This window comes from Cucurbita pepo, chromosome LG05, assembly GCF_002806865.2.
Source record: "Cucurbita pepo subsp. pepo cultivar mu-cu-16 chromosome LG05, ASM280686v2, whole genome shotgun sequence".
In the NCBI taxonomy this organism is placed as follows: Eukaryota; Viridiplantae; Streptophyta; class Magnoliopsida; order Cucurbitales; family Cucurbitaceae; genus Cucurbita; species Cucurbita pepo.
The window spans coordinates 10,389,410-10,413,009 of NC_036642.1; the positions used below are offsets into that span (position 1 = coordinate 10,389,410).

The 23,600-nt window shown below is 36.6% G+C and overlaps 4 protein-coding genes across 6 annotated transcripts; 2 read left to right on the forward strand and 2 right to left on the reverse strand.

Moving 5' to 3' along the window:
* Positions 1-164: 164 nt before the first annotated feature.
* LOC111795601 (reticulon-like protein B17) lies at positions 165-2,449 on the forward strand. The gene is made up of 8 exons (XM_023678124.1): positions 165-775; positions 868-1,021; positions 1,105-1,179; positions 1,257-1,401; positions 1,498-1,567; positions 1,642-1,707; positions 1,810-1,932; positions 2,021-2,449. Exons 1-8 carry the CDS (start codon positions 301-303, stop codon positions 2,197-2,199), a joined length of 1,287 nt encoding a protein of 428 aa, XP_023533892.1. The 5' UTR covers positions 165-300; the 3' UTR covers positions 2,200-2,449.
* Positions 2,450-3,047: 598 nt separating this feature from the next.
* LOC111795426 (shaggy-related protein kinase zeta-like) lies at positions 3,048-8,692 on the reverse strand. 2 transcript variants are annotated; one of them, XM_023677854.1, is made up of 12 exons: positions 8,431-8,692; positions 6,990-7,082; positions 6,738-6,797; positions 6,386-6,658; positions 6,224-6,298; positions 6,095-6,151; positions 5,364-5,504; positions 5,208-5,258; positions 5,035-5,130; positions 4,518-4,601; positions 4,148-4,249; positions 3,048-3,619 (listed from the first exon to the last, which is right to left on the reverse strand). In XM_023677854.1, exons 1-12 carry the CDS (start codon positions 8,599-8,601, stop codon positions 3,524-3,526), a joined length of 1,299 nt encoding a protein of 432 aa, XP_023533622.1. In that variant the 5' UTR covers positions 8,602-8,692; the 3' UTR covers positions 3,048-3,523. The 2 variants fall into 2 exon arrangements, with proteins under 2 accessions (XP_023533622.1, XP_023533623.1); XM_023677855.1 differs by lacking the exon at positions 8,431-8,692 and adding an exon at positions 7,636-7,711.
* Positions 8,693-12,065: 3,373 nt separating this feature from the next.
* On the reverse strand, positions 12,066-13,637 carry LOC111795588 (multiprotein-bridging factor 1b-like). Its single transcript, XM_023678100.1, has 4 exons — positions 13,378-13,637; positions 13,020-13,103; positions 12,486-12,568; positions 12,066-12,396 (listed from the first exon to the last, which is right to left on the reverse strand). Exons 1-4 carry the CDS (start codon positions 13,517-13,519, stop codon positions 12,277-12,279), a joined length of 429 nt encoding a protein of 142 aa, XP_023533868.1. The 5' UTR covers positions 13,520-13,637; the 3' UTR covers positions 12,066-12,276.
* Positions 13,638-15,590: 1,953 nt separating this feature from the next.
* On the forward strand, positions 15,591-21,494 carry LOC111796081 (plant cysteine oxidase 5-like). 2 transcript variants are annotated; one of them, XR_002815285.1, is made up of 6 exons: positions 15,591-15,855; positions 16,661-16,806; positions 16,958-17,105; positions 20,828-21,031; positions 21,121-21,321; positions 21,466-21,494. XR_002815285.1 is itself a non-coding variant. In XM_023678768.1 (5 exons), the coding sequence occupies exons 1-5, from the start codon at positions 15,753-15,755 to the stop codon at positions 21,243-21,245; spliced, it is 726 nt and encodes a 241-aa protein (XP_023534536.1). In that variant the 5' UTR covers positions 15,591-15,752; the 3' UTR covers positions 21,246-21,454. The 2 variants fall into 2 exon arrangements, 1 of the variants encoding a protein (XP_023534536.1); XM_023678768.1 differs by lacking the exon at positions 21,466-21,494 and having other exon boundaries at positions 21,121-21,454.
* The last annotated feature ends 2,106 nt before the right edge of the window (positions 21,495-23,600 follow it).

The following is a 23,600-nucleotide window of genomic DNA, read 5'->3' on the forward strand; positions in this document are numbered from 1 at the left end:
TAGCGAGGTGGGTCCCACGTCACCACGCTGAAAATTTGAAAAAGAAAGGACAAAGTGAAACGGTGTCGTATTAGGACTGCCTCCAACGGCTCGATGGGGTTCAGTGGGTGGGCGGGCACTAGCAAGATCTCCCTTTTACGGAGTTCTTCCTTCACAATCAAAATCAAAATCAAAATCAAAATCAAAATCAAAATCAAAATCAAAATCAAAATCAAAATCAAAATCAAAACTCCAACAGTTCTCGAAATCAAAGACCCTCTGATAGTTACGATTGAGAAGTAAATTGTTTGAATCTTCTCCATGGATTTCACTCCTCCATCTCACAGATCCGAGCCTCGATCTCGCACAAAATCAGCCTCTCGCCTCGCAATCGAAGGCGACGAAATACCCCATTTCTCAGTCGACGCCATTTCTTCACCGCCCAAGAAATCCCCTTCACCTTCCATACAAGACCTTTTGCTTCTCTCGCCTTCCACTCTCAGAAAATCCAGGTCTCGTCTCGTGGATCGCTTCGAAATGAACGACGAGGTTACAGACGCCGCCGCCGCTGCCGCACGCAGAAGGTGTAAAACTCGCGGCCCCCAAATAGGTTGTGCTTCTCCGAGGAGTGTGAGAAGGTCTAGAAGACGATCGGAATTGGAGATAAGAGAAGAGAAGGATTTGTGTTTGGCGGAAGAGTTCGTGAAGGCTAGAAAACGAAGGCCGAGTGGGAGATCGAAGAAGGAGAAGCTGAGTTTGGTTCCAGTTCCAACGACGCCGATAAATTCAACTCCAAGTAATTCAAAGATTTCTCTATTCTCTTTTACTTGATTTTCTCGATTGATTTGCGTTCTCTGTGTTCTGATTTGGCTCGTATGTGTACTATAGAACTTGATAATGATGAGAATGGTAATCTGGATCGAATTGGGCAACTCATAACTGATCTGATCATGTGGAAAGATGCGGCGAAATCCAGCCTTTGGTTTGGATTTGGCTCTTTGTTTTTCTTATCCTCTTGCTTTGCTAGAGGAGCTAGCTTCAGGTCTGGCTCTCTAATCCTTAACCATTATAGCTTTCTACGAGTATATGATCATTCAAGAACAGTTCTAATACCGATAATTACAGCATTTTCTCAGCGATTTCCCAGCTTGGGCTTCTGTTTTTGGGTCTTGCATTTGTCTCCAATTCAATCTGTCGAAGGTACAGTTTCTTGACTATAATCAATCGCATCAAAACCCCACCAATCTTCGTTCTTGATTGAATATATGTTTTTGTAGGAACAATGTGGAAAAGAAACATAATGAATTCAAGCTTAAAGAAGATGACATCCTACGCATGGCGAAATTGATTCTTCCAGCTGCAAACTTCGCCATTGATAAGATAAGGGAGCTTTTCTGTGGAGAGGCAGAGATGACCCTGAAAGTATAACCACAAAACTCCTCATCTTTGATCATTCAATAATGTCTATTAACCAATCATTTGGACGCTTAAATGATCCAAAACTTTCTGGGATTGCAGGTAGCTCCATTCCTCATTTTAGGAGCTGAGTATGGACATCTTATTACACTTAGAAGACTTTGTGCAATTGGTATAAACTATAACAAAGACCGTTTCAAAACCTGCTTGAAATTCTCTGTTGATTTAATCTCCATATGAATACAGGGTTCTTTACCAGTTTCTCTGTGCCAAAGCTATACTCATGTTACCAAATTCAGATTAACAGCAAAGGTAATAGAAATTCTAGGAACACCCACTTAAAAACATTGCTGCTTCTGCATTTTGTGTTGTAATATGATGCTGATGAAAATCATGGGGTTCGAGTTTTTATAGTCGATGTGGTGAAGCGACGGTTGTTTGAAGCATGGAAAGCTTGCTCACATAAGAAGGTTGTGGTAGGATCAGCAGCCACAGTGTTTTGGAACCTTTCTTCCCTAAAGACCAGAATTTTCACAGGTGAAATTCTTTGAGATGTTGTCAATGTGTTCATTTTCCATTCAGGAAATAATGATTGGTTAAGCTGTGTAAGATTTTCTTGTTGCAGCTTTCATAGCTGTAGTTATAGTTCGATACTGCCGGCAATTTCTAGTGCTGGCACCGGAAGTTGTAGAAGCACAAGAAGAGGAGAACCAGGCGGTGGTTCTGGTAGAAGGGAAGGAGGAGGAGGAGGAGGAGGAGCAGAAGCAGGCTCGGGTGGTGGCGGAAGCCCATGGCCAGCCTTGATTTTGGCTTTATCATATTGTAATAATAGAAATGGCTGTGTGTTGTGTTCGAGCTTAAATTTCATTGATTGATTCAAACAAACATCTAACATCTTGTGCTCAGATCAGCAGAAGCTGTACTCTGTCTAAGAAAAGGAAAAGTTCTAGAGATCGAGTATGAAATGAATGGTCGGTTAGGATCATCTTAACTAGTCTCGTTTATTGATACTCGATCACTTTATTTGTTTATGTAAAAAGCAAAGCTCTATTTATTCATATTTTGTTTTAATGAATTGAGAGTCGAGAGGACGCGTTTTTTTCCCTTTCTTAGGTGTGTTTTGTTCTTTTATTTCTATTCAACAAAGTACAAATAGTTCTAGGATTTTAATTTAGGGATAGTGGAACTTGAACTCGTCTTTGAATAAATAGAAAAAAAAATGGATTGATATTGATCACAACGTATTTTTTCTTTTCTAGTACACGAAGTATCAAATTATCACTAAGTCTACTCATAAGAAATTTTGAACCAAACCATTTTGCACTTACTGACAAAGGAAGCACAGGTTCCTTGGATAGAAAAGAATCGAACGAACAATCTTAATGTCTTACATTTAGTAATTCTTTAACGAAGATAGGTATTTCAATCACAATACCAGAAGGGTGTGTGTTTTCTTCATTCCTAAGAAGAAAAAAAATCACTCAATTTTGTTAGACAGTTGAGCTCAATTTTAAAAGAAAAGAAAAATCAGAACAGTTTTTCTTGAACAAGAAAGACCACTTTTCATGTCAAAAAAGGTCAACTGAGTAATAACCAATTTTCTTATACCTTTTTGGTTCACTTTCCTTCTTAGTTTAGAAGGATGAGGATAAACAACACTAAATATGATTTGGAAACACAGTAATACATACAGAAAAACCATAGAAAAACTAAATGAAGAAAAGTAACCTCCAATACTAAATAATACATACAGAAAACTTATCAGGACAAAATAATTCGAATTCCAAGCTACCAATAAGCTCCACGAACTCCCACTAAGCATTTTTTTTTTGAGGCACTGCCTAGCTATGAATGGCATACCTTTTCAGTCATACTTCCAGCTTTCTCAGATCTTATGGATCAATAAACGGAAAATCTAGACATGGGAATACAAAATCAATATGTATAGGCTAAAACAAAGTAGTTGGTCACCATTTTCCACGCTAAGCGAAACAGGCAGTGGTATGTTCGTAAATCTTCGCAGGGCAGAGTTCGGCCAAGATACTCGGTTATCTAGACTGCAAGGAGCTTTTGTGTGCTTCTTTTTCACCCATTAGACGAAGCTTATAGGTTGATTCGTGTCTTCACTTTATGTACTTGCTTGATGTTGAAAACTGAGACCGATCTGTCTTCGCACGTATTCTGGTAGCAGCCTGCTGATCAGTTCAGGGGATGCTCCAGCTAACTGCAATAAGGTAATAGATTGAAATGTCAGTTTGAAATGCTTCCCGGAAGGGTTATGTTTGCATTTGAAAGTACTAATGTTCAAGTGAGAGGACAATTCACAAAGGAGCAGAACAATGTTTCCTGTCAATTGAACAAACCCCACATCCAGGTAAGCCTCACAAGTTACCAAAACTTGAGGACGTAGAAGTTACAGGTGAATGTATTTTTATCCCGATGTAGATGAGAATACACATGTGTAGCTTAAGTGTCGCAAGTCGAGCAAAAAGAATCTGATGGGTGGGTGATCACGTTAACAGGCAAGCAAAGGAGGCTTTTGAACGGTAGAAAGAAGTATTCAACAGTCTTGTAATTAGATATCCTCCACGTACATGATGAATTAGTTGTACGAAATTTAAATGAGATCGTCATAAACAAAGAACAGCCTAATGGCTTATTATCTCCATCTCCTAAAGAGAAGTCTGGATTTAACCTAAGCAGTATCTTTAAGTTTGTTAGCAATAGGAAATAAAATAAAAGGTTAACGTACTTCTTGCTTAAAGTTGAATAAAGGGGGCAACGGACGGTTGTTAGGGAGGCGGACATTAGGATCCCGTAGCTCATCAAAGAAAGGATGCGCACATGCTTCCAGCTGCAGTAAATAGGAAGAAAAGATAAATAAAAGCCAACAGCCATCATCAGTATCACGAACAGAAATTCCCTTGATATCCATATACCAAAACTCCTGATTAGGCATATTTTTAGCAATATAAAAACATAATTCAATGAAATATGCTAACTGCAAAAATCTGTTTCACGAATTGTATAAGACTGAAATATGATGAGAAAAAAAAAAAAAAAACATTGGCATTGCATGTAACCTAGAACTATAATGAAGAGTGAAAAATGGTTCAACTCACAGCTGTGCAGCGAAGACTAGGAGAATACTGAAGCAGACGTGAAGCAAGGTCAATAGCTTCAGGAGGCATTCGTTTGTGAAAAACCTAAACAAAAGAGAATCATTTCGATTGGAGAAATGTTGGGGCAAGAGATAGGCAACACAAAAGTATTCTAGACAATAAAGATAGGGAAAATACTGCAGCGCAAAACCCATAACGATAAATCAATCAGAGAGGAATACAGAATACGAGGAAAGATTTCGGGAAATCCGAACACCCACATCATGTAAAGTACTGAGCTTATATCTAAATTACATGGGTACATGGATAGATAACTGGAGCTACATGACAGTGCAACTAATATAAATATAGTGAAGTTATTTTTAAAGGAGATTTAAACATCTCTTTGACCACTTAAGTTTTCTTATGATATTTACGAGCTCCATACAGATGTTTCTAATCATATTTCCATGTCATAGAGAAAAACTAAATTAAATTGGACCCACTTGATTGAATGGGTCAATACCGAAATGTATACCTTGTGCCATGGATGGGCTTTAATCTGAGGGAACCTGAAGTCTGTGTAATTTGGATTCATGCATCGAATTTCTTCACGAGTTGGAGTACCAAGAACCTATAAGAAATTAAAAAGAATATGAGATGAAGCTTCATTTCTGTGGTTTTAAAATTAACTTACAACTAAGGTATCACCTTGATTATCTCTACAAGTTGGTCCACTGCATTCTCCCCAGGAAACAATGGCTGTAACAAATCAGAAAGATTAAGAAAAGGAGCAAGAGTAGAAATACCGATTGAGGGAAATTATAAGAATTATTTCTATCCCTACTTGCCACCAAAGTCACTGACCTGGCCTAGAAGGAGTTCGGCAAGGACACAGCCAGCCGACCAAATATCAATGGAGGTTGTGTATTCTGTTGCACCAAATATGAGCTCTGGAGCTCGATAATATCGTGAGCATATATATGATATATTGGCTTCACCCTTAATCTGAAAACAGAGGAGTAAGGAAAAGTGTCATTGGAGCAAAAACATACGGCAGTAAATTATTCAAATGGCAGTCCTAAAATTTCACACTAAGAGGATGAAGGGAAACAACCAAACCAATCAACAAAGAATATGAGACTTTTCTATGAGTTCCACCCCCGCCCCCGATCTTATCCATAAAAAGAACAAAACATAAGCTCAAGAGCCTTTAAAAGCTCAATAATGATGTTAGTATCTTTATAAGCTGTGGACTTGTGGAACTCATTGCTTAGCTTTTAGAAGTCCAAATATTGTTTCTCACTTGGCGGTGGTTCCTCTAACATGGTACTTATTTTTAGATGATATTTATAGAAGACATTATTTAAATTTTGTTGATGTTTTTTTAATGTTATTTTATTTTTTTATTTTTTTCTCTTTCTAATCATACACCAAGATGAGTCAGATGATGGACTAATTTATAGTTAAAAAAAACTAGTGCTCGGAACAGTGGACTTTTTGCTATTATTACCAACCATCAGTCTATTCATAATATATGAAAATATTGATAAATTATGTCTAACAAGAAAATTTGAAATTATAGAGGCAGAGCATACCAGTACTTTTGCGCTTCCAAAGTCACAAATCTTAACCTGATGTGTTAGAGTATTAACCTGCAATTTCCAAAAGTTTCAAATGCATTGTTCCACCTTAGACTGAGAAGAACTAAGGGGGAAAAGGCATACCAAAAGATTTTGCGGCTTCACATCCCTATGGCAGACCCCAGGAACCGAATGAATATATGCAAGGCCCCTAAAGATCTGAAAATTTTATTTACAACTGTGTGTTAGCGTATAAGCAAAATCCATCCAAAAATCATACATTGTAAATTAAATGATATGTCATACTTGATATGTGTAAAGTTTGACGTAGATGAGTGGCATCCTCTGGTTCATGCTGTTGTAGTGCTTGAGAACATGATACATATTTTGGGGAACATACTCCATAACCAAATTCAAGAAAAGTTCATCTTTACTAGTTGTAGAGAAGAAGCAATGCTTAAGAGAAACCACATTTGGGTGATCCATCAGACGCATTAGTTGCAACTCCCTGTTTTTATAACGCTTATCCTGCAAAACCTTCTTTATGGCAACTGTTTCTCCTGTTTCCAAGCATTTTGCCTGAACAAGGGATGACAAACTTCAAACATACAGAAAAAGCCCAAACTTTGTCATGTGGTGATATATAACTATATCTTACCTGGAATACAACGCCAAACGAACCACTACCCACCACACGCTCAGCCATGTAACTGATTGTCTACATTACAAGCCAGGAAAAGTCAACATCTCAGCATTTCAATATTTCAAGATTAATTTTGACTACATTTAAGATTTTTAGATCGTTATAAAGTTGTATTAAAACAAATGAACCATATGTTAATAAAGTAGGTTAATAAGGATATACTGCCCCATAATAAATTTTGTGAGGTGATGGGAATGAGATTTTAACCTGTTTTGGTTCACCGTTTTTGCCACCGATTGTAGTGGAAATGATGTGACCAGTTACTGCATCATTCCCTTCAATCACTGCAGCTGACATTTCCTGGAATTTGTAGCATAAAGCATTGTAAATAAGGTGATATATACTAGATGCATAAGGAATACATGAAACATAGAGAGCTCATGAACGTGTAAGCCTGTGAGAGTAAAACGTCAAGCCTATTTTATTGTGAATAAGAGAAGAGAACAGTTTGTAAATAAAACCTTAGTGCCCTTGAAAAATTAAGTATCAACATTGTTTTACATGATTACCTACATTTAACGAAAAGCATACCTAATATCAAGCAACCTGAGTAGACTCCAACTACTATTCTAAGAAATAGAGTATTTGTTGCTCTCAGTTCCTAGAATCCCATGCGAGGAACCTCGTCTATATTAAACGAGAAGGGCAATGTACACAAATACAGAACTAACTTTTACAGTAATTAAGTAATTGGTGTGTCAGCTGAAAATTGATGATGGTGTTTTGGGATTTGTGATAAGGATCGGAATGCATCTGTAAGAACTGAGGACGGGTCTCAAAATGTAGGGTAGAAGACAGATTAATGTATCCAGAGCAACGTCTTGGGGAAGCAAAATAGATAGCTATGACTTACAAGAAAGCATCACATGCTAGGAAGAGCTCGCATCACATGCTAGGAAAAGCTTGCATCTCCACCCAAGGAACTAAGGAGAGAATCAGCCATTAACGACTTCCCAAAGCAAATTATAATGGTTTTTAAAAAGATTTATGGAAGAGACCAACCGTAATTAAAAGAAGTAAAAAAAAAGAATCAAAATTACAGAAGATGAAACTATGACCAAGACTACTAAGTTCGGAAAAAAATTGGAGTGAGCAAGGTGTTTATGAAACATCAATTAGATGATTAATTTACCATACGAAGATCAATTCAGACACCGTTAGCACACAGTTCCAGTTAATCATCCAATCTATGACGTTAGAAGGGGGAAAGAAAGCTAAGGATGCAATCCTACAAATCACTCCTTGGTTCTCAGAGAAATTAAACTAATAGAAGACAGTTCGAGAAAATTGAGCTCAAAGCTTAGACGCAAGATCTCAGTTAAATACTCGATCAAATACTAGACTAAATATTTCACCAACAATTTGGCAACAGATCGAACAAACAAAAATGAGCCAGAAAATATCTCGAATCAGTGACGTAAACAGGTCAATAATCGCCGGAGAGAACTTCCGGCTACTCATCCATCCTTCCAATCGAGCAAAGAAACTACCAAATCACAGTAGATCGCTCTTAACTTAGCAAGAAACAATGATCTCGAGCTGGATCGGGCACAAACAGAGCATCAACAGAAGCAAAACATCACATAGAGAAAAATCACCTATCACACACAGACTACAACAGACTCAAAGCAAGAAAGAGGAAGAGAACCTTATCGGTGTCCATTGCTGAGGCACGGTGAGCGTTGAGATTTAAACGGTCATTTTCAGGTTGAGAAAGTTGTAGCAGCTGTGCTTGTGGCTGTGCTTGTGGCTGTGACTGTGACTGTGACGGTGGCTGTAGTGGAGGTTGATGGCGAGGCCCTAATGGCAAGGTAGCCATGTGAGAGTAGAGCTCTCTCTCTCGTTCTCTTCCTCTCTCTTACTCTCTCTCTCTTTCTCTCCCCCTCTCTCTCCTCTATCAAATTCTCTTCCTTTCCGATTTTAGTTTTAATATTCTTTTATTATTAATTATCTAATTTCCTCGTCTCGTTAGGAAATATATAGTGTAGACCCACGCGCGAATTTTCGCGGCAGAAGCAGCACGCTCCAATCACAGACCTCCATTGCTGTCTTATCTAATTCCGAACCAAAATTACAATAATCTACTGCAACGCGGTGTACTGCAACTCCCATACACTCTCCCCGAAACCCTTCGACAACTATCACATGGAAATGGAACCCAACGGTTCATTTCACCACCAATCATTCCTTCGTAAACAGTGACCCAAATAGCTTATTAATATTTTAATTAAATTTCTCTATTTTCTTTCCAATTCAAATTTCACCCTTTTTTCTTTTCTTTTTTTTTTTTAATTTCCAAAATTATAATTAATAATATTATTTTAGCTCATATTAAGTTGATTTTGATTCACATTAGGCTCATTGCTAGCAGATATTATCAACTTTGGCTATCTCGGACAGTCTCACGATTTTAAAACGCGTCTAATATAGAGACGTTTTCACACGCTTATAAGAAATGTTTTATTTCTCTCTCCAACGGGAAGGTGTGCCAGCGAGGACGATGACTCTCATAGATAGTGAGTTGTGAGATTACACGTCGATTGGAGAGAGAAGCAAAACATTCTTTATAACTGTGTGGAGGCCTCTAGCTACTCCATAAATTTGGATTCGGTTGCGTTGGATTAATCTCATTTCATAATTCTTAGAGTTTTTCTTCGATATTTCTACTAAGCGTACGTAACCAATTGTGGTTTCATTATTCGAGTTGCTTTTAGACCCACGTTGAAAATATCAATGGGACATCAACCTAACTCAGGTAAGAAGATACCAAAAGAAAACCTTCATGACTACGTCAAGGAAAGAAGCCATTAAATATCTGTATTTGACCTGCCCCGCAACTAAAATTACTGCATAGAGCTTACTCATCTCAAAACAACGCACTAAAATGGTCAAAATCAACACAATTTCAAATTATAGAGATTAAAATAGATATTTTTAAGGTAGACGGACCAAAATAAACTACTTATGGCATATATTCTTGAAGTTTTATATTATAAAATGTGTATTATTTTATTTTATTCCACTCGAAATGTATCATATTAAAATGATTTGGAGAAAAGGGAGCACCTGAAATAATTAGAATTTGGATGCAAAAATGTTAGAAAATAGGGAGAGAGGAGCCCATTCATTATGTGTTCCATGTGCCTAATGCATGGAAAATGGACCCATGTGCTACTCTTCTTGGTACCACTTTGTTAGAATGAATTAAAGAACATGTCAACCATATTAGATGTGCATATTTTGATTACCTTGACTAAAAATTCCACAATTTGAAATCTTCACATGCATTGAAATGATTTGTTCTTCCTATAATCATCGGTCAAAATAGGATAAAAAGGTTCTTATCTGCAAGACTTAATCATTACGTATGAACTAAAGACCGTCTGCTAGGGGAGGTTTCCACACCCTTATATAAACAATGTTTCGTTCTCCTCCTCAACCGAGGTAGGATCTCACAATCCACCCCTCTTCCCCTCTCCAATCGATATGGAATCTCACAATCCACCCACCTTCGGGGCCCAACGTTCTCGCTGGCGCTCGTTCTTCTCTCCAATCAATGTGAGTTCTCATAATTCACCCCTCCTCCCCTCCTTTCAGGGCCAATGTTCTTGTTGGCACGCCACCAGGTGTCCACCCCTTCCGGACTCAGCACCCTTGCTGGCACGCCGCTCGGTATCTAGCTCTGATACCAATTGTAACAGCTCAAGCCCACCACTAACAAATATTGTTTTTTTGGACTTTCTCTTTCAGGTTTCCCCTCACGGTTTTAAAACATGTCTACTAGAGAAAAGTTTTTACACTTCTCCCCCCAACCGACGTGGGATCTCAGAGTCCTGATAAATACATCAATAATATGTCATTTCAATGAATAAAACTTATTATAAACTACTTTTTGTCTTGATTTTTTTAGGAAACTTAAGGTACAAAGGTGGATGATTAGTTTATTGGTAGATAATAGGAAAAACTTCAAGCTTACCATATTTCAGGGAAAAAGAAACTTGGTGCCCACTCAACATAAGCCTCTAAAGCCTCAAAGGCTTGGAAGATGAGAGGCGTAAATTATTATAATGCCTTGAATTTCCTTAAGCAGCCTAGAATGTTAGGCCTTTCGCGCATTTCACGCATCAAGGAAAGAATATGCATACAACTTGGGGATAAAAACAAGCACTCAGCTCTTTTTCCTTCAACGGCTCAACATGAAAAGGAGAGGAGCGAGCAAATGAAGGGTATGGCAGAGAGTTTTTATTATTCTGTTTGGTTAATGTCATCTCTAGGTGTCAGAAATGGCAAAGAGAACATATGCCTTATCAAGTCTCTGTTCTTATTATTCAATGCCAAAGAGAACCTATGCTATGCCTCACACGACAAGATTACTTTTAGTTTGAGCTTCGAACAACACTTGGCTATGACAAGAAGCTATTGTAAAAGGCAATCTCTATAGAATATTGAGTATGGAGAGCCCTTTTCTTAGTATCAGGTAAAATGGGTAAAGCTAATAGAAGGCATTCAAGATTTTCAGAGTTGGTTTCAAACTAGGGAGAGATCAGTTATATCACTGAACGAACGAGAACCATGTTTATTAATTTGGGCCAACACCATTCCATTCCATCCCTAGTGCAGTTTTGCAACAGCAGGAGCAGCTACAACTGCTCGACCTTGGACTAATCTTTTCAATCAAAGGGGGGATAGGAGAGTTATGGGGTGTGTATTGTCGGGGCCCAAGTCCATCGCTAGACGCTAGCAGATATTGTCCACTTTAGCCCGTTATGTATCACTATCAACCTCACGATTTTAAAACGTGTCTACTAGGAAGAGGTTTCCATACCCTTATAAGGAATGTTTCGTTCCCCTCTCCAACCGATGTGGGATCTCACAATCCACCCCTCTTGAGAACCCAACGTCCTCGCTAGCACACAGCCCGGTGTCTGGCTCTGATATCATTTGTAACAGCCCAAGCCCATCGCTAGTAAATATTGTCCACTTTTGCCTGTTACGTATCACCGTAAGCCTCACGGTTTAAAACTCGTCTACTAGAGAGACGTTTTCACACTCTTATAAGGAATGTTTCATTTCCCTCTCCAACTAAAGCGGGATCTCACATCCAAACTGGACCAATGAACGGTTTAATGTGACAATTTATTATGGCCCATTCCAGTCAAGAAGAGGATATATGTGCAGACCAATACCAACCTTGACTAGGTAAGTTCAATCGGATTGTTTATGTACGTGCAGCCATCTAATTCAAATAAGCTTAATTCTGCTATGGAAAGTGCACCCAAAACATCAAGAAACTAACGCAACATGACAGGCATGATGTTTATTTATTTCCATATTTCCAGGTAAGAACTTACCAAGACACTGCAACAATACTTATACAGGCACACGAAAAGGGTCAAATATAATTACACTTAAAACCATGGTAGGGTATGAATTTTTGCGCATGGTTCAAGCAAAGGCTTAGCTAGAACTCAATATTTAACTTTCTAGATACTATTTATTTCTTCCCACGCAGTTTTGCTCCAAGAGCTCTCTCAAGTTTGGTTATTATTTGTTGATTTGGAATAGCTTTTCCAGATTCATACTCCTGGATAACTTGAGGCTTCTCATTAATAAGCTACAGGGGATGAAAAAAATAAATCAGGCAATCACTAACACATACGTAGAATAGGGGACACGAGCAACAAGAGTGTGGGACAAACATACTTGAGCAAGCTGAGACTGAGTAAGCTTCTTCTCCGTTCGAGCTTGCATAATCGCTTTCTTCAGCTCAGTTGGTACTCGGTCATCTAGGGTCGAAATAGAACATAGTTAACAAAATAATATGTATCTATTTGGTTCCTAAACTTCAAAAAGTGTCGCGTAAGTCTTTGATCTATTCATTATTTTCTAAAATTCTTGGTCTAACTAGAATTGTTTAAGGTCCTATTCATTTCTTTGTTTTGTTATCTACTTTTAGGAACACTTTCAAAATCTGACTAAGTTTCGAAACCTAAAATAAGTAGTTTTGTTCTCAAATTTTGGCTAACCATTCAAATCTTTCCTTAAAAAATGATTAAACCATGGTAAGGAACTTGTTTTCACAAGTACAATTTGCAAAAATCAAAGGGTGATCACACAAGCTTTTACTCCTAGAAGTCCTAAAAGTAAATGAGATAGTATACATAACGCTATGAAACCAGGGAAAACAATAAAATTTATCCAACTATGCTACGCAAGTGTAATATCAGAAGAACTCACGAGTAAGGTTCTCAGTCTCTTCGTCAAGCTTCCTGGTGTTCAAACTAGTACTGCTAGAAGCAGATTTGTTTGAGCCAGCAGCAGCTGCAAAAGTCAAGAAAAGTATCATTGCAATGCAATCCAATCCAGTATTTTACTCAATAAAACAGACTCCTTATGAGTTTTGAACAAACATGAGGAAAATATAGGGGGCTCAGCAGATAGACATGGCCAATCCCAGTGGCCTCCCAAGACTCATTATCATCACATCCCCACTCAACAGTTATCATCTCCCGCAAAAATAGATTTCAATGTCAAAACAAAAACAAGAACACAGCAATTGGAGTTTCAATAAGAAAATCAAGGAGAATGAACGCACATTTCTTTATGGTTTCAATCTCCGCCCCGGCTCGCCTAGCAGCATTGACGGCTTTCTCATCCTTCTTGGCCGCCGCGTTCGGTGCCTTCTTCCTGAGGACCACCGGTTCCCAATCCTGTGAAAGTGGTACGATTCCAGCCATTTCTAGTCTCCTTTTCTCCTTTCCAAGAGGTTCCTCGCTCGATAGTACGCAGAATCTGGCTTGGGGACTTCTAGTCGGCCATATAAAAATGTCTGGATAGCTTGGAGGGCACGCAGTCAACTCACGCCATTACTCATTCGCGTGATGAACAATTAAGAAAAAAACACGTCGGTCTCGCGGGTCCAAAGAATCGGGTTCCCGTATTATCCGAACCACCGGTTTTCCAATTTCCTTTTCGAGCCCATCGTTGTCATTTCCATATTAGGTAAGACGTTGAAAATTCTCAAAACATTTTTTTTTTTTTTTTGTCAATTTACCCTCAAATTTGTTATTTTTATAATAAATAAATCTATTTTCTTTTGGTAAACACTAAAATGTTCGGTTAAAGTCATAGGAACCAAGCATTGAGCACTTGCGTGGTTGGGTGTCACGGTCATACTTTAGTCTAGGCCCTTCCTTGCATGCCTGGAAATTGCAACGTTATGGTCACAACATATTCTCCCTGTAGTAAAATTTGTGACACTTAGTGGGGAGACGAGAGTGACTCTGCCCATAGATTAGAACACTCTACAACAAAAGAAGGACTGGACAACGTTTTAATTGTTAGACTCGAAAAACAAAGAGAAAAAAAGCTAGTCGTTTGAAGAAAAACAAGCCTTGTGTAGCTCGATTAGCCTAAAGTCAAATGATTTTTCTATTTTTCACAATTAAAATAATTAACTTTTATTTAAACCTTTAAAATGTGATAATCGGTATAGAATAAAATATTTAAATATAAAATAAAAATGACTTTAAATAAATTATTGAGTGTAATATGTAACCAATAGAATAAAATATAATTGAAAATTTAGTAAAACAACACTCACTCTTTAACAAATGACTAAAATGGACATTTTGAAAATTTATGCATAAATTAAAACCATTTAAAAATATACTTAAAATTGAATTAATTAACTCTTAAAATGAATTTATAATTAGTATCGACAATAATTAGAATTTTAAAATCTATTTAATAAATTTTATTTTTGAACTTAAAACTATTTATAAATTAAAAATATTTGAGGGTGGAATCGAGCGGACATTCTCTAAAATAAAATTAATTGTTTTGGTTATAAATCTTTTTTAATTTAAATAATGAATCGAAACCAACATCAAATTTGTTTAAATTTTTATTTTTAATAAATGTAAAATATATTTTATTTATTTTTATATATTTAATTAACATTAATTTTAAAAATATATCTTATAAAAATTGAGTCCAGGCAAAAAAATAAAAAATAATGAAAAAGGAATGGTATTAATGACGTAATATAAAGCCATTCCGTCGTCTTCCTTCTTCTGATTCTAAGCTTGGGTGCGATCTCTCAGCTCGGTGCAGCTCCTCAGGTACCAAATCCTCCGACGACTTCCTTCTTTTTTCACTTTCTAAATCTCTTCCTCACTATTCTCCTTCGCTTTCCTCGCTCCCTTGGCTGGCCTTTTCAGATTATGGTTCTGTAAGTTTATGATGCTCGAAATTATACTACTACTGTGCTCTTTAATCCGTCTTTCTCTTCGATTCTTGTTCTTATACCTAGCGACTGAATTTCACATTTTCTAGTTCGTTTAATTGCTCTCTACTTCATCAGAATTTGGTTTTCCTCCTTGATGAGGTTTTCTAATTGTTCATATGGCAAGATGTTTACTGTTTTCCACTGTTCTTTCTTTATATCGCACTTGTATTGGTTCTTGAAATATGATGGAGTACTCGAGACATCTGGTTCGTGCTTAGGATATGATTTATTGATTTCCGGAAAACGAAGAACCACGGTGTTTAGTTTCCTAATTCTTTAGTTTTTCTTGCACTATCCTAGCTGCGATAGTGATAATTGATGCAGTGAATAACTCAATTTGATTATCCTGTTTCTAAAGTTGATGATCTACTTGACGAACTTTATTGTTCCTTTACGCGTGGAAGAAGTACTGTGGATGGTTGTGGTTTTAATAACTCTTGTTATGCTCTTGAGCTGGTATTTCTATTTCGAACTTAGCCGATTTTTTTTTTTTTTTTTTTTTTTTTTTTTTTTNCCATGCAGATCTATTGCTGTTGGCTACGTATGCAGAATAAGTTCGAGTTACCATCCTGTTATAGTTTTTATCATCATTATAGTTGATAAACGTCTTGTAAAGACGTTATCAGCTTACTGGCTTCGGGCTTCAGTCCTCTCAGTTAAGTTGGTATCGTCTTTGCGTCATGCCATATTACATACAGAGACTCTATAATACTTGTAAATCTGCGTTGTCTCCTAATGGACCCGTGTCGGAAGAAGCCCTCGAAAAAGTTCGTGCCATGTTAGGTATGATATGATTTCAGTTTACATCCAATTTTGAACTAATCCTTCTGTCTCATCTTATTTGACCAATCAAGATTTTAATTAGGATGTTTCATGGAATGGATTTTACTTTTTATCACTGTCTTTGGAACCCTTCAGTGATATAACTATTATAGGATAATCAGAATTCAGGCTGTAGAGTTTTTAATGAACAGGTTCTACAATTACTTCATGAATTGGTTAATTTTAGATAGTGTTAGCATGACCACAAGTCCAATTGGCTTACATTTACTTCGAGTAGTGGATCGAGTCCCATTGAGGCAAGTGAAATTCTGCATTTCCTGGTTTTAGGAGTTTTAACTTGTTAGTATTATGGTGATTCTGAAAGCCATGCATCGTACATGGGGCATGCAACACACCTACTGTTTGGTTAAGTACTTTGGTTTAGGCTTAAAATGAAATTACTTACAAGCATAGCTTGAAATACATTTGTTCGAGTAATCTCATTAATGGCTTGAAGTGATATCGGAAATACAATGCTGCTATTTATGGTTCATGTGATTTACTTTATGGGTCGTAGTGAGGAGGGTTAATGTAACACATTAGATATGTTAGTGGAGTAAACCCCAAAAAAAAAAAAAAAAAAAAAAAAAAAAAAAAAAANAGAGAGAGAAGTTCAGTGATACTATCTTTGTTTTCATCTTCACAACATGGTAAATATATTTCTAAAATTCATTTTCTTTGAAAGTTGCATCATGCGTTAGGTGCCCATCAATTGCCTATTTTGCTGTTAGTTTTGCACATTTAATCATAGACCATTTGATTGCAGAAAAAGTCAAGCCCTCTGATGTAGGTCTTGAACAGGAGGCGCAAGTCGTTCGTAATTGGCAGGAACCTGTGCAGGAACGTAATGGGAGACGGCAACCATTGCCACCAATTAAATACTTGCATTTGCATGAGTGTGATAGCTTCTCCGTAAGCATCTATTTTCCAATCATTTTATCATTGGGAAGTAAAATCCTTGATAATTACTTATTTATTAAAGACTTTTTCTATTGGAAAACAACTAGACTTATTCTTGGATGGTAAGGACTAAGTGAAATTCCTATTATGAACTCTTTTGCAGATAGGTATTTTCTGTATGCCTCCAACTTCTATCATACCTTTTCATAATCATCCTGGAATGACGGTGTTGAGCAAACTAATTTATGGTTCCTTACACGTCAAGTCATATGACTGGTTTGATTTTCCAGGACTTGATGATATTTCCGAAGGTTTGTTACTATTACTTATTGTCATCCCATCCTGGCTTTGATTTTGTCAATTTCCTTATTCTATATACACATGCCTAGAGAATAAGCGTAAATGGAAGTTACCATTAATTCTCCCTTGTATTAACCAATTCATGAAGTATACTCTTTTAGCATAGTCGTACCTTTCTTTTTTTTGATAAGGGAAAACATGCCTTCACTTTTTTACTTGGATAAGAAACAATTTCATTTCATTGATGTATAAAATTACAAAAGGGATGAAAAATCCAGGAGAACTACGAAAAACATTTCTAGTTGATTAAAAAGGAAGCGTAACTATATGAAGCAAAGATGTTAGACAATTTACACCAAGAGATAGGATAATAACAAACAAAATCAAAGAAAACATCCAGATGAACTTCAGATAGGATAATAACAAACAAAATCAAAGAAAACATTCGGATGAACTTCCTTATCGAAGAATATACTTTGATTTATTTCCCCAAAAATCCCTAAAAACAAGCCCAAGACACGTTCATCCAAAGAGTAGCTTTGGCTTCTTTGAAGGGATGGACCACATGGACGTGATTGAGGAGATCTCTCAATCCATCGGAAGAACCGTTATCCATCCAAAGGAACTAAGAATTATGCTCCAATATTTAGTGAACAAGTGATTTTGAGTTTCTTCATTAGCTTTACACAAAGAGCACAGCTGGGGGAGATGGCTCATAAGGCATACATTTTTGGAGGAGTACCAATACCAACAATACCAACAATGAAATGAAAGTTACTACCAATACCAACAAGGTGCATCTTCCTTTTCAGTGGCTCAATCATTGGAACTTCATAGTTAAGCGTACTTTACTTTGAGCAATTCTATTAGCTATGTTGGGTGACCTCATCGGAATTTTCCTAGAATGCATGTGAGTGAGGACAAAACATACTAACAGGACTCGTGTTTGTCTGTGGAGATAGTCTTCACTCTTAAGAAGGGAGAAGTAGGTAATGTAACCATGTCGTAGGGGATGTAGGGGATGCAGGGGAATGTTGGGGCCATCAAGTGCCAAATTTGGATTTCGAATGTTGATCTAAATCCTAGGCATGGGTCGTTACAAATGTCATCAGAGTGATACTTTCCTAGTAAGATGTGGTTCAAGGATGAACCAAGGCAAAAACTCGTGGGCATGTGACACGCGAATAAGGGGTTACATGAATGAACTGAGACCACATCCAAATGAAAGTGGTCCTGAGAATAGGATGACTAAGAAAGGTTTAAAGGAAATGAAAGTTACTACCTATACCAATAAGGTGCATCTTCCTTTTTGATGGCTCAATCATAGGAACTTCATGGTTAATCGTGTTTTGCTTTGAGCAATTCTATGTTAGGTGACCTCTTGGAAATTTTCCTACGAGACATGTGAGTGAGGACAAAGCATGTTGAAAGGACCTATGTTGGTCTGTGAGGATAGTGTTCACTCTTAGAAGCGAGAAGTAGGTAATTGACCATATCGCAAGGGATGCAGGGGAATGTCAGGGCCATCAGGTGCCAAAGTGAGATGCATGTGAGTGAGGACGAAGCATGTTAAAAGGACCTATGTTGGCTATGGGGATAGTCTTCACTCTTAGAAGCGAGAAGTAGGTAACTGACCATGTTGTTGGGGATGTAGGGGAATGTTGGGGCCATCAGGTGCTGAATCTGGATTTCGAATCCTAATCCAAATCCTAGGAGTGGGTTGTTACAAGGTCTTTGGTATTGATGGTGGAATGAGAAATTCCCATAAGAGAAATTTAATATTTTTTTGGGTACCAGTGCCTCCAAATAGCTCTAGCCAAAGATGATTCCAGTATTCACTGGAATTGTCAGACGTGAGAGATTTGCTGATGAAAATACTGTTTGCGCTAGACAACCAAATCCATGAATCTTCTCGCTACGCCCATTCAGAGGCTTCTTCATCCTTCAAATTCTGATCAAGTTTAAGATCCCAGTGAAATAATAGTGAGTTCCATACCTCCTTGACAGTGACCTAGTCAGCCTATATAAGAGGGGGAATTGTGAAGCCAAGGGAGTATTGGTTAACCAGGGGGCTGTCCATAAAGGTGTTGATGCACCACCTCCCCCAGTCTACTAATAACAAAGGCTTGGCGTTTGATAATAATTTTCCAAGGAACCTTTGAAGTGTTTAATGAAGACCATTCCAAGTGGATTGTAGCACCATATTTACCATTATTAAGTTTCTTTCAAAGAGTACCTTTTTTCATTATTGTATTGTCAAGTTCATTTTGGAAGGAGCGCTCTATTTTTATCTTTCAATGAATGAAGGCTAAGAGCACCTTTATTCAAGGGGAGAAGAATTTTATCCTATCTCACGAGATGGATTCTGGATCCAGAGGCCGACCCCTACCATAGAAAATTCCGAAAGGTCTTTCCACCTCATTAACTATCTTTCGAGGCATGTTAAAAGATTGAGAGGTAATAAATTGGGAGATCGGTGAGTGTGGCTTGGAGAAGAGTAAGTCTAACTCCCTAGGAGATAAAGTAGGATCCCCATGCTGAAAGCTTTCTCTCAATTTTCTCGATAAAATGGGGGCCTAACTTAATTGTTCGTGGATTTCGATTAAGTGGAAGGCTCGGGTATGATCTCGGCCAGCTTCCACATACCCCTTAACTTCAAGGTTGTATCAATAAAAAAACTCTAAAATAGTAATTGTGTCAATATAGACTTTAACTTTAATAATATATCAATTTATACCCCTGTCCGATTCTATTCATAAAATGTTGATTTACATGTGTGCAAACTTATAATTCTATGAATTAAACTTGTAAATTGTCATAAATGAATCAATTGAGACCTGTCTGTGTAGACTTAATCTAGACTCCCATTTGATAATTGTCAATTATTTGAAATAGAGTTTTAAATAGATCCACTTATAAAAGTTTAAAAGTTTAATGGATGTAGTTCTAATTTTGCACATGTATAAACTAACATTTGAATAAGTGATACACTTATCGATTATATTGATACAATTTTTACTTTAAGATTTTTATTGATGCAGCCACTAAAATTTAGGGATATTAATTCATTTTTCCCTAATTTTTACATTTCAAACCTGCGCCATTTATTCAGCCTGATTTATGTATGCTAATGCAGGACAGATGTACAAAGCCAAATTTTAATAGATAAAAGTGAGTGGAATTCTATTAAGTACTGAAAAGAGAGTTCAAAACCCATTGAAACATCTAAAATAAATTGAAAACTAGTCAAATTAAGAGTTAAAACAATTATATAAATCAAATTAACACATTCCCAGCAACGATGCCATCAATAGTGGGTGCTAAGAAAAGCTTTTTGGTTCTTTTTTTTTTTTTTTTTTTTTTTTTTTTTTTTTTTTTTTTTTTTTTTTTTTTTTTNTGACCAAGACTTACTGGAATGCCTTAAAAGTCATGTAAAACTTATTGGTATTGATATATACTCAATGGTTTTACTTGGATCCAAACTAGGGGCCCATATTTCTGAAAACTAAATTTAGTGGATGAACTTTCACGCTTGATACTAGATGATTATATAAAGATATAAGATTGTTTGCTGGAGCAAAGATGATAAGACTAGAAACTTTGCTTCTATTAACTTTATTGTTTAGGGTCAATTTTTGCAACTCCCTGTTCCATTACTCTCGAGGTAGATGCTCTTAATTGTTTGATTTCCATTTTTAGATTTATATGCTAACTTTAATTGGTGTCCTCACAGCTCGACCTGCAACGCTTGTAAAAGATACAGAAATGACGGCACCTACTCCAACCACTATTCTATATCCTACAAGTGGAGGCAATATCCATAGCTTCAAGGCCATCACACCTTGTGCTATTTTTGACATCCTTTCTCCCCCTTATTCATCAGAACATGGACGGCACTGTACTTATTTCCGGAAGTCTCATAGGAAGGATCTTCCTGGTAATTTCATTTGTGATTTATAATCCACAACTTGTAATACCATCTCTCTTAATTCTTGGTGTTGCTTACACACTTCTTACTGGATTTAGGTGATCTTGAATTGGATGGAGATGGAGTTTCAGTTTCTGAACTGACATGGTTAGAGGAATATCAACCTCCCGACAACTTAGTGATCCGGAGAGGGCTGTACAAGGGACCTGTGATTAGAACTTGATCAGTATTCCTGTTTTAGCTGTAGCATGCATTTGAAAACTGCATCTTCTAACTATGAATGATTGAGCGAAATTCCGGTATATGGACTGTTCATAGTCATTAAAAATAGCGATATTGACTCGACTTAGCTGGATATATTTGGCTTGCACATATGTTGCATTGCACCTAATTGACCATTTTCATTTATCTACCTCACTTTGTTTGATGATATATTTATGCAGGAATGGATTATGTTTTTGGGTGGAGGAGGAGAATTTCTAGGTAACTCATTTATTATCTGTCACGCTATCATATTTTTAAGAACGATGTGAGATCCATGTGTATGAAAAAAATATATAAATATTTACACTGGCAAAATCATTGTGTAGACCAATAGAATATGACACTCTCGTAGGTATTAGAAATTTTCTGGTGGAAAAGTTGGCTTCAGGGGTGTCATGTGGGTTTATTCACACCGTTGCTTTCAGCAGGTAAAAAACTAAGATGCAACTAGGCTATAGCCTTTCAACTAGATTGCTAATCCTATTGTTGAGATTTATTGGCCTTCTCATTTGTGGTCCTTTCCTTCTTAGAATGCACATGGAACTCATTACAATGCTAGTAAAGCTAGAAATCATTTCTGGATGATCAGTTTGGCCTGGAAAGATTGCTTCCTTCATGTGTTTGGTGTCTTCTATAGTCTATAACGAGACAAGTTCATGTGAACTTTTAAGTTGGCCACAAAAAGAGAACAGTTTTTTCTAGTAATTACTTTCTACAAAGCTGTTGGGAAAAAATAGAGTCTGATTTCACTCTGCACGCACACCCAATACTAATTTGTATAAGCTAGATCTCGGGAGGTTTTGTTAGCATAGTTGTAGTAGTTCCTCCATTAGTGCTCTTTGCTATTGGTTTTTCAGGCCTCATACCAACGTAGATGTAATCCTTACTTATAAATCTATGTTTAGCCTCTTAATTAGTCGGTGTGGAATTCCTCTCCCAATCATTACCAACTAGAAAGAGAATCGAGAATTAGATCTTAAACCGAGAACTAGAAAAAGAAAAAAGGGGTGAAATTGGAGAGGTTAGGGGTTTAGTTTTGGTGAGATATAATTGGTAAAAAAGGGGGTGAGGAGGAAGCTAATTGATCCTTCTCTTCCATAAAACATGGACATGTGATCTCCAACACTGACATTCTAAAATACAAAGCCACTGACACACTCTCTGTGTGTTGAGATCTCACAAAATGGCATTGTTTGCGGCGGCTCTTTTGCCAATGCTCACAAATTAGATTCCTTTTTTATACATCTTACACACACTCTCTCTTCAAAATTATGCCCTATCAATAATCATCCTTAAATCAGATATTATTCCACACAAAATTATTACCCCATTTAATTAGTGTCTTCAATAATAATTCATTTCCATTTAATATCCCAATTATTAGTTTAAATTACAAATTATTTGTATAAGTACGTCTCACTCTCGTTCTTTTATTATCGTTATTATTTTGTTCTATAATTTTAAGTTCTCTCCTTCTTTTGTTTAGTTCAACAATATTGAGGTGGGGATTCGAATTTCGACTCTTGATCAAAGGTACGTCCCATCTTTGTTCTTGATTTAGAAGGAAAATGATGAATGACAAATCACTAACCGAGTCTTGGCAGGTTTACATAGGAACAAACTAATAGTTTTAAACATCAATTATATGTATATGCATGGGCAATATGGGATATTATGATCGAGCCTTGATTAGATTAATAATTAGTTAATTATATAATTAAGGGTTATAGATCCAGCTAAGTATTTAGAACAAAATCATTCAAATCTTCACTCTGTATAATCTTAATTCCAAGTTGGAAGTGTGTGTATATATATATATATATATTATGTATATATAGATATTGCCAAAACTGATAAGCTTAGGGTTTGATTCTCAAAAAAGATTCCTTTGTCGCTTGGAAACTGTACTGAATTACTACCAAAAATGAAGAAAAATGTCAACTCTGATGCCTTAATTAATCACCCAATTAGTAATTAATCTTAATTAACATTGTTAATCTGTTTTAAATATTTATTAGAGATCATGAAATTATGAAATTATTCCTTGTTTTATTCACCCACACGACTCCCAATTCCTTTTCTCATAATTTAATTCTATGAATATTTGTCTTTCATTAATGAACTAAATACAAAACGCCCACCTCTCCCCCTAACAATTTATATCAATTAATATCTATATTTTTAATATTATTGGAAAAATAAAATAAAATAAAATATTTAAATTTATAATTAAGCTCACAAAAATCCAAGTCAAAATTAGGTCTCTTGTAGCTAAACCTAATCCTTTAATAGGAAATATTATTTATTTATTTAT